This window comes from Crotalus tigris, unplaced genomic scaffold, assembly GCF_016545835.1.
Source record: "Crotalus tigris isolate CLP2741 ecotype Arizona unplaced genomic scaffold, ASM1654583v1 scf7180000018357.297301, whole genome shotgun sequence".
NCBI classification, from domain to species: domain Eukaryota; kingdom Metazoa; phylum Chordata; class Lepidosauria; order Squamata; family Viperidae; genus Crotalus; species Crotalus tigris.
Window position 1 is genome coordinate 188,899 of NW_024096962.1, and position 20,187 is coordinate 209,085.

Consider the following 20,187-nt stretch of genomic DNA (forward strand, 5'->3'; position numbering starts at 1 on the left):
ACCCCATTGCACTCGTAACTCGAGGACTACCTGTATTTTTATTTTGTACCCTGATTAAAACAGCTTAAATATGTTGTATTCTAAACTGAATGTGTTCAAAAGAAACAAAATGTGGAATGCTTGCAGTGTTCTACCTCAGGAACTCATAGAGTAAGAAGCTTATTCTGCATTCCCTTAAATGCATAAATAAAATGATAGTCCATGCTTACTGCTACCTATCACCTAGCTTAGAGGAAAAAAAATGGCAAAGGGAATGAGTTTTTTTTAAAAAAATCAAAAGCAGCTATGGGAGTTGAGCATATACACAATATTACTACTAATTGAATAGCAGTAGCATCAAACATATTCTCTGGCTATTGACTTGAGGCCTGTATTTTAAGCATTTGGTAATCTGCCAGTGTCGCTTAAGAAACAAACAATGTAGTATTTATATTTAGCATTAAGCATGAACATTTCAGTTCATTAACTGAATATAGATACACATATTAAAGCTGAAAAACAAACCAAAGGGCCATTGCATTGGCATTTTAAAAATTTAGAATTGGAAAATCTCAACACTGTTAGCAATATTTGGCAGAGCTCAGTATTGATCGTTGCATTTGTCCATCACAGGGTGTGAGACTTTAGGAACTGAAACCATTTGAGTGAAGCAGCCCCATTTATTTAAGATAGCATTCTCAGAATACTAATATATCCCTATTATTGTTTCTTAGGCATCATAATGAAAATTTGCCTTTATGAAAAATTTTAATAGTGCCCTATTTCTAAAACTTGAAATGTTCTACATTCCTACTGATTATTGAAAACCATGGTGTCTTTCAGCTGCTGCAGCTTCAGCTGGAGGAACAGCAAACAATATCACAGGAACCACAAATGGGCTTTTTCGGCCCCTTGGTCCTCAGCCTCAACAGCAGCAACAGCAGACAAACAACAGTCTACAGTCTAATTCATTTTATGGCAACAATACTTTAACCAATAATTCTCAGAGCAGTTCACTCTTTTCACATGGTCCTGGTCAACCAGGAAACTCATCTCTTGGCTTTGGAAGTAGCAGCTCCTTGGGAGCTGCCATTGGGTCTGCACTTGGTGGATTTGGCTCAACCGGTAAGTTGTTACTTTTAAAGAAAGAAAACGGGGAAGATTCTGTATGGTTTGATGTGATTCAAATAATTTTTCTTTAAATTATTTGAATGTACCGAATTTCTATCTCTGGATTTGAAAGAAAGTCAGTTGGACCAAGCAGATCTTGTATATGAGGAACAACTTGCATTATTGACTATGAAAGGTAACTTGTATTTTTAGGGCTTTTTAAATAGCCCAATCTTCTGCTCCCGTGATTTTATATTCAAGCTTGTGTGTTAAAAGGGTTACTTTTGTCACAGAGGTGGGCAAGAAATATCCTTTTGCTTTCCTTCCACCTCTTTCCAGCTGGGTCAATTATCAGGAGGACTGTTGCTGGAAGTGAACAATAGTTTCCTTTCTCAGTGTTACAAGGATGCTCTCAAGAACACCTGGAGAAATATGTTGAGCATTCTTCACTTTTTAAGCCAGACATCTCACAGTATGAGAGAGTAGAAGCATATAGCTTCCATTTCCTGCTTGAAGACATTTTGCTTCTTTAAGGAAGCAAGAGATGTTCTTTTGCAATTTTCTTGAAATTCATGTAGCATTTGTCTTTCAAACATCTTGCAGTAGGTAGACTTTGTTTTTTTAATTGTTTCAGTTCAGAAATGCCAAATGTTGTCATTTTCTATAATGTCTATTGTATAATCTTTACTACTTTATTCACAGTGTGATGGTACATAGTCCCCCCCCCCTTTAAAATTCATAAAGTTCTTAGATTGTGCAAACTGTTTTCTCACTGGAGAACATGTCTACATGTACTGATGCAGATAATGTATGAATTGTTTATTTTGCATAGGCAAAGGCATGAAGAAGCACACACAATTTTGTGCACTGTATAAAAGTGAGCTTGCACACCTCGATCTTGGAAAATGTCCCATGTGAAACAATTTTTTAAATATTTAGAGGACTTATTAAAGCTCTTTATATTGACTGTTATAAGCAATTCCCCATCACTTTTTTGTCTTGTAGAATTTGTATTTTGGTTGATGTCCACTGAAATTAATAAATAGAAAGAAAACACTATAAAAAGAAAGAATCTAATAAATGCATAGTCATTCATTACATGTTTTAATTGAAAGTTATTAATGGCAAAATCAAGGATGAAGTTTCTGTGATTTTTTTTTACTTAAAGAGAATAATATCCTTAAAATAATTTTAAACTGTAGTCTTATTTGCAGTTTTCCTGCATTTCTATGAATAATTAATACTTATGAGTATTCTTGAATATTCTACTCAAACAAATAAGTTTATTCAAATCCATAATTAGTTTCTTTAAAAACTGTATAAGACATAGTCCAATCACTCATTTTTTCCTTCATTGCATTTAAAATAGAATAGAGTTATTCTGAACTAATCTCAAGGTGTAAATTTCTGAAATACTTTTTAAAAAAAGAATAACTTTGCTTTCTACTCTTAGAACGATTCTCTGAAGTAGATCAAATTAAGTGATTTGTCAGTCATCTACTGAGCTTGACAGCTGAATCAGGATTCTAAAATATCAATCCATATTTCATTTTAATTTTGGAAGAACAATTCATCCACCCCATATTTTAGTGCTCAGTAAATTAATTGGCTCACTATGCTATCTTAATCTTTAGAAATCACTGTAGTTTCTTTTTTCTGTATTAGACTGAAATTAAAAAATTCTAAATAAAATATACATTTGCTAAAATAGGGATGCAAAATTGTTATAATGGCTAAACAGCTCAATGTTCATAATAAATTTCAAGATTTACATTGATTAAATTGCTCAGGCAAAGCATTCTATAAGATCAGTATATAAGTATAACAATTATTAATTTAAATTCCTAAACCATACTTTTATGAACACATTCAGTTTTGTTATTTATATTTGTTCACCCATCCCTATATTCTCTGTCTGTGATCCAAATCATTTTAAGACTTGCCTTCAAAGTATCTTAGACTTTTTTTTTTATTGAATTCCTTTATTTGTTGTTAACCAAGAATGTGTGGCCAACAAATCTATTTCTGAAGAGTGCAGAATCTAAGGGTAATTTTAGTAAGAGCTGTAAAACAGGATGAAGAAATTTATTACTTAGGCTATCTCTATATAAAAACTTCTGTTGCATGCCTAGAATATGACTTGAGTAGTTTTCCCTCAAACTAGTCTTTAAATTGAAAAGAAAAATTGCAGACATTTGCGGAAATTATTTGCATTTAAGATTCAACTTCATTGGTTTGTATTAACACACACTAAGACATGCCTAACTATTGGTCCCAAAGTCTGACTCCAGAATGCCAAATACTATGACAATGTGACTAAGTCTTGAGTGAATCAAGACTTGGAGGTTGCTCAAAACTCTCCCATATCTGAGGAATGCTTGTATTCATTTGTGATTTATTAAATCATGTGTGGTTAATCATAGTAATTGTCTCTAGCATAACTTGATTGTTATAACGAATATGATCATATCTTGTATTGCCCAGCTGTAGGTTGGGGCTAGGTTTTCTTTGGTTGACACTGTATGTAATAGGGTCTTTTTATTTCTTCTTCAGTTGGCAGTTCTGCAAGTAGTAGTGCCACAAGGAGAGAGTCTCTATCTACTAGTTCTGACTTGTACAAAAGATCTAGTAGCAGCCTAGCACCCATAGGGCAGCCATTTTACAATAGTCTGGGATTTTCCTCCTCTCCAAGCCCAATAGGCATGCCTCTGCCAAGCCAAACTCCAGGACATTCACTTACGCCACCGCCATCACTTTCATCACATGGATCCTCATCCAGTTTGCATTTAGGTAAAAACAACAAAGCCCTTTTTTGTTTGTATATGTTTGTGTGTATATGTATTTTTATATGTATATCAATATTTTATGTTGGGTAAAGATGTCAATCTGCTTTTTTGGTAAAACACTGTATAGGGGGCCTAGTCCCAGTATGTTGCTAACTGATTGGTCATTGAGAGTGATCAGCTTTGGGAGCAAAGTGTTGGCCCTACAGATTTGCCACATAAAAATGAAATCCTGATACTTAGAAAAATAAGAGTGGGTTGTTGTGTTGTTGTTGTTGTATGACAGGCAAAGATATATTTTTATCTATAACTATAAATCATGCATCTTTTTTTAATGGAGTCAGCTTTAGGCTAATGTTTGGTACATGATAATGATACAAGTTTTGCATGTGGGCTTAAAAAAACAAAGCTTGGCAAAGTATACAGTAAAGAAAACGGCTTTTAAATCAACAGAGTAATGAATTCACAGTACATTTTACAAATTCACTTTCAAAACAAATAAAAGTAATAATGAAAGGCTTTAGGAAAATAGTGGCATTCAATCTGTATGTAATGTGTCCTTTCCATACACCTGTAGTAATTTCATGCTTGAACCTGTAAGGATATATATTGGCATGGTTTTTATCTAGATGATACTGTTGACTAATATATGTTAAAATTACATTCTGTGGCATGCTTTGCAGTATGTAGTCATATAATTCCCTATTATTAATTATGTATTTAGTGTAAATTGTGAATAAATCACTTTATATGCTTTATTGGATAGGCATTTTGTAGTGAAAGATCTCTCACTATAAATGAGATTTCAAATTTGGATATTAAAATGTTTCAAAATTCACATATCATATAACATTCTTTAAACTAAATCTGCTCAATTATGGCACATTGTCCAAATAAATACTCTTTAGTTCAAGTGCATGCCTACAGTGTAGAAAAAAAATGGACTTAATAATGTTCCAATAACAAAATGGAATAGGTAGAAGATGAAGTTGTACTTATAAATGATCATGCATACAGACTTATTCCAATTAAAATGAAAAGTGTTCTTGAAAATTTCTTTGCAAGTCTCCAAGTTTTCTTGGAATCCTAAGGCAGATTGGATATTGTTGCTCACAACGAGAAACAACTAAGGGCCCTTTGTACACTGCTGCTTAGATTTGATCTATACAACATTGACTGTTCTATATTTTACTTTTTCACCTATCCCTAGTTGTTCTGTAATACCATTCTCATATCAAATAATGCAACCTTTCTCACTGCCACTTTGACCCTATGCCCTCTAGCAGGCTGTTCCTAAAAATATGGACTTTCAGAGCAAGAAGAAAATAATTTTGATACACATCTTTCCTATGACTTTTATGCACATGGATCTTTGGATTTTATCCAGAATTGAACATTATATGAAGTATATATATTGATCCTAAGATCAGTCATTACTTCAAGATAAATGACATCTCATCAGAATTAATATACCCCTAGCTTCAAAAATAAATAGCCAATTTCACTTATCTGATATATAAATGATATATAAATTTTTCAACAAATGTTCGGATATACCTTTTGTGAATTAGCTATTACTTTTTGCACATAATTGGTACAAACATTTTAGCCTTGCTTATTTCCGTGCTGGACTTAGAACATCCACTGGATTCTGGTGTTCCAGTAACAGTTTTAACTTGGTTCTCAGCCATATAGGCAGAAACTTTCCAATTACTTTATTGCAAACAATTTTAATTCATTTAAAATGGCAATAGAATCATTTACTCACTATGTCTGCTAAAGGATTTTGTGTTTGATCACCATTATAAAAAACACAGAGTAAACATCATTTAAATGCAAAAGCCTGATTCTGTGTAAACTTTGAAAAATAGCTGACTTTTAAAATAAATGCATATTGCAAATGTTGGCTAGCCATCAACTGATGTTATTCTATATTCATATAGTTCTAAAATCAGCTTCTTGAAACAGTTTAGATAAAGTACACATTCTGAAAAATATTTTTAAGATTTCCCACAAGAATTCTATGTGTTTATCTATTTAAATTAAATTAAACTCTATGTGCCACATATTTACTAGGTGATACATTGTAAATCAAAAATATTTTAATATTTGATTTAAACATTTTAAAACATTTGCCATATTAAAATACATAGCATATTTAAAATTAGTACACATTTTATTTATAGTTTGCGGAAAGCAAACATTCAAATCCTTAAAAGTTCAGAAGTATGTTTTTATTGAAAACAAATCTTTATTAAATGTCTAGATTGCAAGATAGCTCCATCATCTTTTCTCTTTCTCCAGCAAAAGCAAACTCCTTAGCAGAATTCTGATCATGATGCTCTTCTAATAGAAAAAAACCTCCCTCCCTCTATATCTATATTGCCATGCTAGAGCAAGAAGAAAATAATTTTGATACGCAACCTTCCTATGTCTGCAGTCCTACAGAATACATCTTTGCATGGAAAGAGATTTGCAATAGGAAGGGAAACTATTATAGCAGCTGCATGAATCATAGCCAAGAATGTTGCTTCTTTAACACTTTAAAAAGAGATGCCTTGCTCGTGCTTCTGAATGCTTTGTACACCTCTAAAAACTAATATATCCTGGGCCAAAGGCTTCAGGTCAGCCTCAGAAATTCTGTAGTAGTAAAAGAGAGGAGTTTCAATAGTGGATTTTTCTTGTGAGCATTGGAAGTCTCCCTTGATATCTGAGTGGCAGAATCACATGTTCTAGGGCTCATAGCATTGTTGCTAGGTAACTCTTAATTTCCAAATAGGTTAAAGACAAAGATCATTATCTGTTAACTTTTTGTAATTATTGTCAGATGAAAAAGTAGGGAGAAATTTCCTGCCATGAGTGCTCTTTCCACAGAAAGAGGTTTTTAGCTATGTATTTCTATAATTTTCCTTTTGCTAGACCAGGCATGTCAAACTGCCGGCCAACGGGCCAGATGTGTCAGGCTGAAACCGTGCCCACCCCATTGCCGGCAATGGGGAAAAGGCCGCGATACATCATGCAACGTCACATGATGTCGTGAATTTGACATGCCTGTGCTAGACAGAATAAGCTAATAGCAATAGCACTTAGACTTATAAAATGTTAGCTGTTGCTGGGGTGGGGGAGTGGGGGTTTATTTCATTTTTCTTATTTCTTATAGGGTATTTTTTGTTGATGTAAGCCACCTTGAGTCGCCATGTGCGAGTAGGCAGTGATTCAAATTTTCTAAATTAAATTACATTAAAAAGTGCTCCATAATGCTTTACAGCCCTCTCTAAGCATCATCATATTGCCCCCAACAATCTGGGTCTTCATTTTACAGACCTTGGAAGGATGGAAAGCTGAGTCAATCTTGAGAATTGAACTCCAGACTGTGCGCAGAGTTAGCCTGCAGTACTGCATTCTGACCACTGTGCCACCATGGCTCCTAAAGCTTTAATCTGATTAAAAGTATCTCAGAATAAAATTCATTTCTTTTCATGGTGTATTAATCTTTATTCTACCTGTTTAAATTAATTGTTATTGCAGCATTTTTGCTCACTCCCTGCTTCTTTGCCTTTTCTTGCTCCATTTCCACCTAGACCAATAAGCTGTTGCCACCTCTGCTAATGTTATGCCTCCCATTGTTCTATCATGGTCTTTCCATGTGTTACAGAGTTTTAATTCTTCTCATAAACTTATCTGTTTATTTGTGTAATTATGAAGATGATGATAAAATGGATTTATTCATGGCTTATTTTATAGAAAGTCTTAAGTCTGAAATTGTAAAAAATAAAATGAAAGTAAACTTGTATCTATTCTATACTTATTAAAAACTGCCAAATATTAATAGAAAAAATTGTTTCCAGGGACAATTTTCCGAATAAGTTTAGTAAGATATTTTTAATAACATTAATTATCATGTGCTAGATGCATATCCGGTCACATGGCATATGTTTTTAGTAACCTTGGTTAACTCTGGTATAAGATTTTATAATTGCATACATTTTATAAAAAATTACAAATATCTAGTTCATGACTTTTTGCTTAAAAACAAAGCAAATTGTGTGCAAGGTAGTCCTGATTTGTTTATTTTGCCTTGATTGTGTGCGCTGTTTATATCATTAAATCCATAAGAATTTCATTCCCATAAAAATCTATTACTGCAGATGCAGATAGGTATCTGAAGTATTGCAAATGTTAAATAATGCTTTACTCTATATACTAAATGAACTTTGCTGTCACCTTTGGACTTTACATTGTGAATGTAATGCACTTGGACAAGATTTCAACTAGTAATCTTCCTATGCGTGTATTAATAACCTTATGCACATAATACATTTCCTCTCTATTATCTCCAGAACAAGAAAGTATTAGTTTTGTTTGTCAGTACAAACAAACAAGGAGCACAAACAATCTTTGGAATCTAGTTTTAGACACAAAGCTATTTCTATATTCTTCCTTTTCAAATAACTAATGCAAAGGCAGATTTTTTAAAATTCATCAGATAGACATTACTGTCATGTTTCTTAAAAAAAAACAGCACCTATAAAAGATAAGTGGGTAGTTTGACTAGTTTGAATAGTTTAAGTGAAGTCTAGTTGGGCAGATTCAGGAAAAACATCAGTACATAGAATTTTCTGAGAGAATAGGTGCTTCTAAAGACATCTTTGTGGATTTGGAGTTTCCCCTGCAATTATGTGGGATATGGTACAGAGGAAAAAGAAGGAACAATTTTGAGCTCCTCTCTTGGTGCAAGTAGAAGGGTCTTCTATTCATCCGGGAGATTCTTCCTATCCCATTGTTTGAAACTAGAGTTTTAGGTTGTAAGTTATTAAATGCTAATGTAACCTTTGGTTTATAGGGATTTAACTTTGTAAATATATTTAATCTTTAGTTTTGAATTTGTTTTCTGTAGCAAAATAGTTTTTATAAGACAATAAATATAATACATTTCATGATGGAAATGGCTAGTGCATCACAAATCAGTACTCCAAATTTTACAAAACACTTGAGTTGTTTCAACTGCATTACTATAGGAGTGATCTCTAAACTCCTAATATCATGATGTTTTGGTGCTGCATTCAATTAGATAAAATTAACTCCTCCTCTCTTTTTCTGAATTGCCTAACCTCTCTCCAAAAAAATTTTCTTGTCAGCTTGCCTGTATTGAATTTTCAGAAGTTTTCAATAGCTGTGCCATTTCCCATGCTATTGACTTTTTTAAAAGCAGGATGTAAAGAAGTTAACTTCTACTAATTTTATGTTACATACATGTTAGCAATAACAATAGCACTTAGACTTATATACCACTTCAGAGTGCTTTATAGCCCTCTCTAAGCCATTTACAGAATCACCATATTGCCCCCAACAATCTGGGTCCTCACTTTACCGACCTCGGAAGGATGGAAGGCTGATTCAACTTTGAGCTGGTGAGAATCGAACTGCCAAACTGCTGGTAACCAGCAGTCAGCAGAAGTAGCCTGCAGTACTGCATTTTAACCACTGCGCCACCACGGCTTAGTATGTTCCTCTTGGTATGGCTATTTTTTTAAAAAAACAAATTAGAACAAAAGGTTAAACAAGCAGAAAATGTATTGAGCAACTGATTTCTTCCTCCCAAATACTGAATGATTCTTGTGAGCCATCATCATGAATACATAGGAAGACATCTTTCAGTACTTACAGAGAAGTTTGTTAGAAGGATGAGAATCTTTTGTTTGTATGACTCATGCAGTCCCATCTATCTTAAACAGAGATTTGTTAGAAATATAAACATTTATCACTTTTCATGGACAATTAGACAACCAATCCAAATTACTTAGAATTATATATTTTTAGTATTACACAATAGATTTTTCTCCCATGCACAGTTTTTTTAATAGTTACATCAAAATGTGCCCATTCCCCTGAATTCCAGATAAATAAGAAACTTTCTGTACTTCCACATCTGATCTGTTAATTTACATGATTGCTGCCATGGTGATTCAGTTGGAAGATGTTTGTCATAGATTTTAAATATGCATTGAATTAGCATGTTTTGAATGCTGGCTACACATAGATGAAAACATCTTGTTTGCCAGTATTTCAAATTTAATCAATAACAATTATTTGATTTGAGGACATGATTGAATATATGTAACTCGGATTGAACTGTGAAGTCCTTGGTGGTCTTTGAGCTTGGCTATTTGCTTACAGACATTTTATTGCCCAACTAGGTAATATCATCAATGCGAATGAGTGTGGGGTGATAAAAGAATTTACCCTCCCACCAAAACTGGCAGAGCACACTACTGTATATAAACTGGGAGTAATCCTCTCCCCATTTACTTGCACTGATGATGTTACCTAGTTGGGTAATGAAATCTCTGCAAGCAAGTATCCAAATTCAGATATCACCAAAGACCCCACAGTTGTACCTGTTATTATTTATTGAAATGCTTTATTTACCTTTGCTCTTTTATGTATATTTTATGTCAACTGCCTGGAGCATGTTGGTAAAAAGAATAATTTTAATGGATTGTTTAGGAAGTAGCATGGAGGGGTGTTTGAGATGTTATTTTGATCTAAATGATAATAATAAAGTAGATAAAAGCAGGATTTAGTTTGAGCAGGTTTTGGAGTTATGATAAAAAGCATTTATATGTTTGTGTGTGTGTTTTAGAATTTTCCAAATCTGTAACTTAGCCAATATATTAATGCTAATTCCTTAGAAAGGAGTAAAACGTATTGTCAGGAGAAGAGAATTGGTTATTTAATGTGAGAAGTTATTCAGTTATTTAGACCATGTGAGAAGATTTAAACACAGTAATTTAATTAATATACATACAACTTGATCAGTAATTAAAATTATATATCCTTTTATGGAAAACAACATTAATATCCAGAAGCTTGTTGCTGATTTTGTTATATATTGGAGTTATTTTTTCAGAGTTGCTTCAGTTGTTGCTTTTTAGACTTCAACTTTCAAATTATAATACTTAGGATAAAAAGTCTTTTGTTCCTTTCTTCTTAAGTAACATCTGGTTACTAGAAGTTAAGAAAAAGTGAAGAGAAATTAATTCTAGCTTTTCTTAGTTTGAGTACAATTAAAGTAAAGCATACTTAAAACGTCTTACTAACCAAACTGCTTCATTATAGGGGGATTGACCAATGGTAGTGGTCGCTATATTTCAGCAGCTCCTGGAGCAGAAGCCAAGTATCGCAGTGCTACAAATACCTCCAGTCTTTTCAGCTCAAGCAGCCAGTTATTTCCTCCCTCACGACTACGTTACAGTAGGTCTGACATTATGCCCTCTGGGCGGAGTAGGTTATTGGAGGATTTCAGAAATAATCGCTTTCCTAACCTTCAGCTAAGAGACCTTGTTGGCCATATTGTTGAATTTTCACGGGACCAACATGGTTCTAGGTAAGCATATATAGCTCTCCTGAATAAATAGGAGAATATATGTTTCTTTTAGTAATGTCTTTGGGAAATATATTGAATGTTGCATATATTAATATTTAATATTCAATATGTGATTAATAATTTTTATTCAACATTTATTAACTCTAAGTGTACCCAGAGACCTAAATTTGGGGATTCGGTTGGCATTCATTATAAGATGGGTTTCACAATGTGAGGTCAAATTTTGTTTTCAAAGTGAATCAGAGCACACTTAAATTAATGGTACCTCACTGAAGTTAGATTGACGTTGTAAACAGTAAAGCTGTACGTAACTTTGCTCCAACACAATCTAAAGATAGCTTTTATTTTACTATTTCCCATATTTGATTCACAAAATAATTGAAATAGAATTTTGAATATGTATATGGAATTCAGTTTCTTGTTGGCTTCATTGATTAGAATATTTGTTACGCTTATTTATATTGGCATGTACATTTCTGACATTTACAGATTTATACAACAGAAATTAGAGAGAGCTACTCCGGCTGAGCGCCAAATGTTGTTTAGTGAAATTCTGCAAGCAGCGTATCAGCTGATGACAGATGTGTTTGGAAACTATGTAATACAGAAATTCTTTGAGGTAAATATGTTAAGAATATTGTTTAAAATTTTAATCATGAACATATTGAAATAGAAGATTATTCGTGAATAGAAAACTTAACAAATCTTAGACATAGAATTACTTTAACAAGCAATGAAAATAAAAGTTAAATATGCACATTTTTGCCTGTCTTGCATAAATAGAACAGAGCTCAGTAAAGAAGCAGCAGTAATGGTTAACCAGTACACAAGCCATAAACAATGCAACATTAAAAATAGATTTTTCTGGCTGTTGGCTTGAGGCTTTCTAATACATATGCATAACGTATAATTTTTGTATTTGACATCTTGAAACCTGAACAGGATAGTAACTCTTTATCTATAATCCACATGGACAACGGACAACTTTATTGATTAAAAAGTAAACATAACATATAAAATATATAGAAGTAGCAGTATTATAATTCAGGAGCTCTTAACTTCTCCATAGCACAAAACTGACAAATATGGTCAGGTAGGCAAAAATGTTGTTTCTGAGTAGTTAGATATCAAATTTGATAACAGTGTTTTATAGTCTCAGAACCAGCATATTCTAATATTCACTGGTTGGTCGGTGGGGTTTAGCCATGTTTGTTAGGTACTGTGTGAGACTACTGGTTGTCAGAGGGTGAGAAAAAGGCTTAGTTCTTAACTACCTTCCAATGGCATGTTGGGAAGTTCAGTAGGAGGGAGACTGTTTTTCAGAAATAGTCCTGGCAACAGCCTAATCTCCTGACTTCTGCACGGGCCACATTTAGAACTTTATTGTTTATGATATTTTTCTTCATTTGAGTACTCTATTACATAGCTACTTCAATGAGTAGATTACATTAGTAGCCTTCTTCAGAATCCAACTGAAGTTCAAAGAAATTGATATGAGCAGAATCTGTATTAATTTAGATGAATTGGCAGATAAATGTTAAGATGAATTTTTATTATAGTTCATTAGGAAAACCTGCCTCTGTCTGGCCATTTTGTATACCCCCATCTCAGGCAGTCATTTAAACAAGGTAGGCAGACTTCTATTACATGTGCACAGAAAGCAGGAATCTGAATACTGATTTCAGTCTTCCTCTCGTCTCTTTTTTTTAACAGCAATATAACTACTTTGTAATTTCACTGTACCCCATAAGTTTCCAAATGATAATACCAACTTCTACAGGGTAACTTTGGAAGTGGCCATTTTTAGATCAGGACTTTTTGCTAAGTGAGAAAAAAAAAAAATGTTGCCCTTTCCATTGGTGACCTGAACCCTTGATTTATCTGACTACAGCCATGATCCACTGCATTTCATTTGCCACATGGGAGAAATTCATCACCTTGATGCAGTTTCTACGCTATATTCTGACAATCTAATTTAATTCCTCCTAAATAAACAAGCAGGAATGGGGTGTGGATTAGAGATATAGATATGTAAATAGATGTAAATTAGAAGGAGGTTCCCTATCTTTCCCCTTCTGAACTGTCCCCTGTACTGCTCATAAGTAAACATTACTAACTATAAGGAATAGAGTGGGAAGGGAATAATAACCTGTGCAAGTAACCATTCTTCACCAATTAATTTCTATGTTTGTATCTTTGATTGCCAACTCCTTGTCTCTATGAGACACAAATCACAAATAGATATTGCTATTTAACATGTGCTCAACTGTCTGTTTCTCAGTCTTTTTTCTTTCTTCCTTCATCAGCTCCAGTCAATAGCAGCAGCCTGCTGCTTGTTGACTAAAGCAGTCTCCAGATTTCCTTAGCTTAGAGCACAGGTGTCAAACTTGCGACGTCACGTGACGTGTCATGACATCACGATTTTTTCCCCATTGGTGGCAATGGGATGGGCGCAGTTTTAGCGTGATGCATCTGGCCTGCGGGCCAGCAGTTTGACACCCCTGGCTTAGAGGATTTTTTAAGTTAATCATTAATGTTAGAATAGTTAAAGATGTGGTACAAAACCAGTTTTTGTCTCAAACTGAAAGCAAAGTTCTAGATTCAAAAACACTCCATAGTTGTTCCAAGCTTTTGCACATCCTTGATTTGAAGCACTTACTTTCTGGGTCTCAATTTTTAGAGTAGTTCCTAGATTAATATTAAAAAAATAACATCTTATACCTCTAAACCCAAGGGCTCTTAACTTCCGATCCATGGAACCCTTGGGAAATATTTCTCCAGATTTTGAATGGTGTGGATGATACAAAAAGATTAAGATCCCCTGTTCTTACCTAAGGCAACAATTACAGGCCATTCTAGCTTTCAATTGTGTTTCTTGCTTATAGAAACCTTCCTCTGTTATTCTGTAAACAGCAAACTGAAATCTCCCTTTCATCACTTCCATAGGATTTGAAAATCCTAGAAGAAAGGGAACAATTTCCCCATCCTAATCAACATCATCCTGAAAGCATCAATTGTATATATCTTACAATTTTGAAAAATTAGACTTATTTAAATTTGAGAGGATCAGTATTATTTATATTATATGTGAGATCCAAAGGATTTATTTCACTTGTTCTATATTAGAAAGACATTCCCTCTAATAATTTAAAATTCATAAAAATTAAGTTGCATCACTGCTTACCCAAGTCATATGTTGTATGCTACAATACTTAGCATCTTCCTCCTTTGGTCATACTTCCTGGTCCTGCTGAGAGTTGTAGTTCTATTACAACAACTTATATAGATGAAAACTGAATTTGGAGTTCCTTCACTAGATGACTTATTTCTGAGATTGCAAATTACATGTGCAGTTAATTCTCAGGTGATGAAATAAAAATCCTTGGGAAGAGACATAAGGGAGACCCTAGAAATAACAAATGATAAAGTGGCTAACAATGCAGATGCTGTTCATAAAGTTTTTAAACTTGTAATTTTCTGCAGATGAACATGTAAAATTTAAATTTTTTTAAACAGTGCTTTCACTTTCATTGTAGTTTGGAAGCATTGACCAGAAGCTAGCACTTGCAACGCGCATTCGTGGACATGTTCTCCCATTAGCTTTACAGATGTATGGGTGTCGAGTCATTCAGAAAGCTTTAGAGTCTATTTCACCTGACCAGCAGGTAATTGTAAGTTAGATCAATATTTTTGTATTTATATTTATAATCAAAATATAACCCCTTTTGATTAGGTCTGAAAGATACTTATAACTTATTAGATTATAATAATAATCTAATTTTTAGTTTAAGAATACTCTGAATTCTGGTGACTTTATATAGGTTAATTGGTTGATAGGTTGAATCCAGCAATGTGGATTGTTATTGCTTTCTTCTGAGTTATTGTTTTGACTTCTCAGTCTAGTCTTCAGCTCTGGGTTTTTCTGGTGGCCTCTCATCTGAATGCTAACCAGGACTAACCTATTTCACATTTTGATACCAGCAAACTTTAGCTAACTGCCACTGTGTTTCCCCGAAAGTAAGACCTACCCCGAAAATAAGCCCTAGCTTGATTTTTGGGGGTGGATCTAATATAAGCTCTACCCCCAAAATAAGCCCTAGTTTTGGGGGGGCGCACACCTAAAAATCAAGCTAGGACAGGGGGTGGAGCTGCCCCATGCGCCCCACACCCACTTACCAGGCCTCCCATGAATCGACACCTGCCTCTCCTTGCTGGCCCACTTCTTCTGCGGCATCCTCCGGCCAGCATTTTGCAGTCAGAGGCCTTTCTGGAAGGAATCTTCAGCTGAGAACCGAGATATGGATTCAATCTGTAGCTCAGTTCTCAGCTGCAGAGGTCCTTCCTGAAAGCCTCTGACGGTGAAATGCAGGCCGGAGCTCCATTCTCAGCTGCAGAATGAAGCTACTCCTTCGGCTGCAGAACAAGTGGGCTGGCTGGGCGGGGCTGCTGGTGACACTACTGTGAGGTGAGTGGAAAAGACACCCCCTGAAAATAAGACTGGTGCCTCTTTTGGAGGCAAAAAAAAAAAAAAAAAAAAGACCGGGGGAAACACGGTACTACATATCTAGACAATTATTATTTTTTTAATTTATATCTAGACAATTATTTATAGAGGTATTTTGTGTGAGGGACATCAATTAAGGACATGTATAACTTGATCTCTACTGTTATTTCCCTGTAGAATGAAATGGTAAAGGAACTAGATGGTCATGTACTAAAATGTGTTAAGGATCAAAACGGAAATCATGTGGTACAAAAATGTATAGAATGTGTTCAGCCACAATCACTCCAATTTATTATTGATGCTTTCAAAGGACAGGTAATTTTTCATTTATTATTTTGTGAATGAAGAATGACTTCCATAATTTATATTTAGGCAAATGATAACTGCAAGCATACAACTTCAGCTTTGGACTTGTATTTTACAGTATAGCCTTTTATTCCAGAAGAGATTTTTACTTGGTGCCTGTATTGTAATTCTTCCTGAATATACAGAAAGTAGTTTAGCGTTGTTTAGTTTATTTAATTTACAGTTATAGATATTTATGAAATACAAATTTCAAAACTTTCACCATTCCCGTTGCTTTTGACTTATCACTCAAAGATTTTTCTAGGAGCTGCCATGATCCATTTGATGCTTTAGCTTTATATGTACTACTGCAATATGCAGAACTTCCTATTAGGGCTGGGGGGTGAAATGTTCCATTCTTGGATTGAGTAGATTTTTAATTACTATTTGTGTGGGTGCATATAACAATATCTACCTTTTTAGCATGTTGTTTTATTAAGGTGAACTGTAAAATAACTATCCAAAATGCATTGGAGAATAAAGACAGTTATTCAGAGTAGTCACTCTTATTTTCTTCTTGAAATGAAATAGACTACCTCAGATATTATTACCGTAAATACATTCCCTGGGAGCTGTAAAATTAAAATATTCCCATAATCTGACATAAATAAGGATGGGGATCATTCTAAAGGTTTCACACAGGTATGAGATATTATATTCTTATAAACAAAATCTTGTTATTTTAAGGTTTTTGTGCTTTCAACTCACCCTTATGGCTGCAGAGTAATTCAACGTATTCTTGAGCATTGTACTGCCGAACAGACCTTGCCCATTTTGGAAGAATTGCATCAACACACAGAACAGCTTGTGCAGGTTGGTGTGTACTAAAATGCCAAGATGAACATAAACCATTCAAAATCATTACAAGTAGATACTATTGGAGAAAATGAAGATTGAATTAAATTGGGTATAATTTAATTATACTAATTATATATTATATTATTTAATCAGGCAGGATTGTGAATGTAGGCATATAGCTAGAATGTGATCAGAGCTAAAACTAAGTTTCTAAGCCAAACAAAAATATGCTGTATTGTTATTTCATGATTAGTCTGTGGAGACCACTAGGAAACAAAGGCAATGTGCAGCCCACAAAATAAAACTTGTATTTAATCTCTTGGTTTGTAAGTCACAGGGTCTCAGTGGCTCAAAGTAAGCCATACGCAACGTTTCCTGGACCAGAATTCTTGACCACAGTACTCTACCCTCTAATAACCTCCAAGTTAGACTGCCACAGTAAGCTTTATGTGGGCCTTTAAAAACACACAAAAGCAGCAGCTGGGGCAAAAAAAAAAAAAAAAATTCAGACCATTTTGTACTGATCTTGAATGAATTGTACTCTTACAATCTCTTACTGATTGTATTACATTTAAGGCCCTGTTTGTTAATTAATACTTGAAGAAGCATTTTCCTAGTATGCACCTGACCAAACATTAAGATTTGCAAGGGGGAGGGGGCTCTCTTTACTGGTTCACAGCTGTAAAAGGTAATTAGTCTCCCTTATGGTACTCCAGCTTTAGAATGCCCTTTTTTTAAAGACCAAACAAATGCTAACATTTTTAATGTCAGGTGAAGACCTACCTTTTTATTGATTTATATGGGCCTTTGCTGCAACCTCCCCATGCCTTATTGCTCCATAATACTTAACGTCTGTCTACTAGGAATGTGCAGTTATTTGGATTCCAAGCAGAAAAGATGTTTTACAAGCTGGACATGTTTGCTGAATCTGTCAGTGCTTCCAGGGAACAATCCTAGGAGACACACACACACACACACACACACATATACATACATACATACATATATACATATATTTCAATGAAGAAAGCACTATCAGAACCTTCTTAAATATATATTTGGGAGAGGAGACCATGTGTGTAAATATAGGAAAAGAAACAGTTTTTTAAAGGAGGCATTGACAAGTGCAGGAAATACAATTCCACCAAAGGAGATTTCCCATTTTGGATCTGGATTAATTGCACATCCTTAATCTCTAAGTGGTTCCCATTTATGGTAGATGTGATTTGCCAGGGTGATTGCCTCTCTCCTGCATCTCCTCTAGGCCAAAGGAGAGCTAAAAGGAATGGCAAAAGATGCTACCTTTGAATTCCTCCCTCCATGTTTTATACCTGGGCTTCAGAAGAACAAAACCATCGTATGAAAGTGTTCCTTCTTCCTCCCCTCAAAAAGCAACAACCAGAACGCACTGTTCCAATCTGCCTTTTTCCAGCCTGGGCCCATGGACAAAATGAACAGGGCCAGGCAGCTTGTGTCCATAAAAGGGAGTCTGGTGGAGCTTTCCATGGGAGGAACTAGTTAAGACAGCAGGTTGTTCTTGCTGGGAAAGAATGGGAAAGAGCTTGTTTGGGGCTGTTGTTGGGGCAAAGAGTGATCTAAGAACAACTCTGACTGGCATAGCAATTGAAAGATGAAGGGGATGGAAAGAAAGCCTGTACCTTTTAACTGCTGACTCTAGTGGCAAATGGTGGAGAACTTTGACCAGACGTACATTATAGTAGTAGAAGAGGGATAAATGTTTTCCTCCCCAAACGATGTACCTTTTGTATCAATTTTTGAAACTGCTTTGGTATTGTAGTTCTTGAGCTAATGAAAAAAATCTTCATGTAACATCCAAGACAATTTGAGTTTTAGGCCCCACCCTGCTTATATAAAAATTAATCTTTAAAATAATTCAGAGGCAATATAATGGCACATTGCTTCTTTTTCAGCAAAAGTGACTGGAATATGTGAACTTGGAAGGCACAGAAAGTGGAGCAATTTGTATAATTGTGTAAATGGTGCCTCATGAGTAACCCATGCTTATTGATCTTGTCACTTAGCATATTACACAGATATGTCCAGTCCAATGAAATAGTGTGCCCTCTTTCTGTTTATTTTGGCTTATATTTGTCTTGGACATGGCCATTTGGCTCATATATCTTACATTTTTAATGCTGAAGCATTTTCCTGCGATGAATAATCACCTCTTTGACTTTAACATTTTAAAAACTAATGATAAGACTCTGTTAACTAATTTTAGGATCAGTATGGAAACTACGTGATACAGCATGTTCTGGAACATGGCCGCCCTGAAGACAAGAGTAAGATTGTTACTGAAATCAGAGGGAAAGTTCTGACTTTAAGTCAGCATAAATTTGCCAGGTATGGTAAATAACAAATTCCTAATTGCACTGGCCTTGGCTGGTTGAATATTTAAAAAAAGTGGTAGCTGAGTTAATCCTTGAAGAAAAAAATACATTTGAAGTTGATAATATTTGTATTAGGAACAGCCCTAAGCAAAATGGCACTCAAAGAAGTGCAAACCTTTATATTCTCCACACCTATTCTTCTGCTAGGAAGGTACCTTCCCCCCCCCCCCAAAAGCAAGAAGTGGAAAGAAGCCAAAAAATCCAAATGTTTAGCCAGATATTTTAATTGTAGGTTTAAAGTTAAAGTCAGCAACAAGATGGAGACTATGGGATAAATGCACAAATCAGTAAGTGTTGAAGTAAGATAATATATAAGAATGCTGGCTGATAGTGACATGATTGAAACCAGAAATGAAAACATAGGACAGCTGGTTCTGAGTTTTCCAAGTTAGTTTGTGTACAACAGTATAATACACATAAATGTATTTATAAATATAATGTGGAAGTAGAATTCTATTTGCATAATAGGAACGTGCCATCCTCCACTGCCTCCCCCACCAGTCTTCTATTCCCTGTTCCACCCAAAATCTGAACAAAATGTTCAGGAGCTACTCAGAGTACACTTTGTGGAAAAAGGGCCAAAGAGCTAAATTGTTGCAGGAGTTCTCAAGTATATTGTATATTAATGATGTATAGAATGCATCTGATTTTAACACCTTGGTTCCCTCACCTGCCCCACATTCTTGCAGATGTAGGGAAAAAAGAATGCAAATGGTTGGGAGGGGGGGACACAGAAGGCTAACAGTTTCCTGTAGAGATTAAGGCAACAGGCTAGAAACCAGGAGACTGTAAGTTCCAGTCTCACCTTAGGCATGAAAGCTGACAGGGTGACCTTGGGCTAGTCACACACACTCATCCCAGCTCACCTCA

General features: G+C 34.8%; 1 protein-coding gene across 11 annotated transcripts in view; it reads left to right on the top strand.

Moving 5' to 3' along the window:
- LOC120311390 (pumilio homolog 2) overlaps positions 1-20,187 on the top strand; it is a 70,981-nt gene that overhangs the window by 45,979 nt on the left and 4,815 nt on the right. For 5 of the 11 annotated variants that reach the window (XM_039350815.1, XM_039350819.1, XM_039350816.1 and 2 more), the window contains exons 12-19: positions 823-1,104; positions 3,643-3,879; positions 10,992-11,259; positions 11,749-11,878; positions 14,796-14,930; positions 15,941-16,078; positions 16,796-16,921; positions 19,149-19,270. In XM_039350815.1, coding sequence (XP_039206749.1) covers positions 823-1,104; positions 3,643-3,879; positions 10,992-11,259; positions 11,749-11,878; positions 14,796-14,930; positions 15,941-16,078; positions 16,796-16,921; positions 19,149-19,270 — 1,438 coding nt within the window. The remainder of the gene's footprint in view (positions 1-822; positions 1,105-3,642; positions 3,880-10,991; positions 11,260-11,748; positions 11,879-14,795; positions 14,931-15,940; positions 16,079-16,795; positions 16,922-19,148; positions 19,271-20,187) is intronic. The other 6 variants (XM_039350817.1, XM_039350818.1, XM_039350821.1 and 3 more) reach the window with 3 other exon arrangements.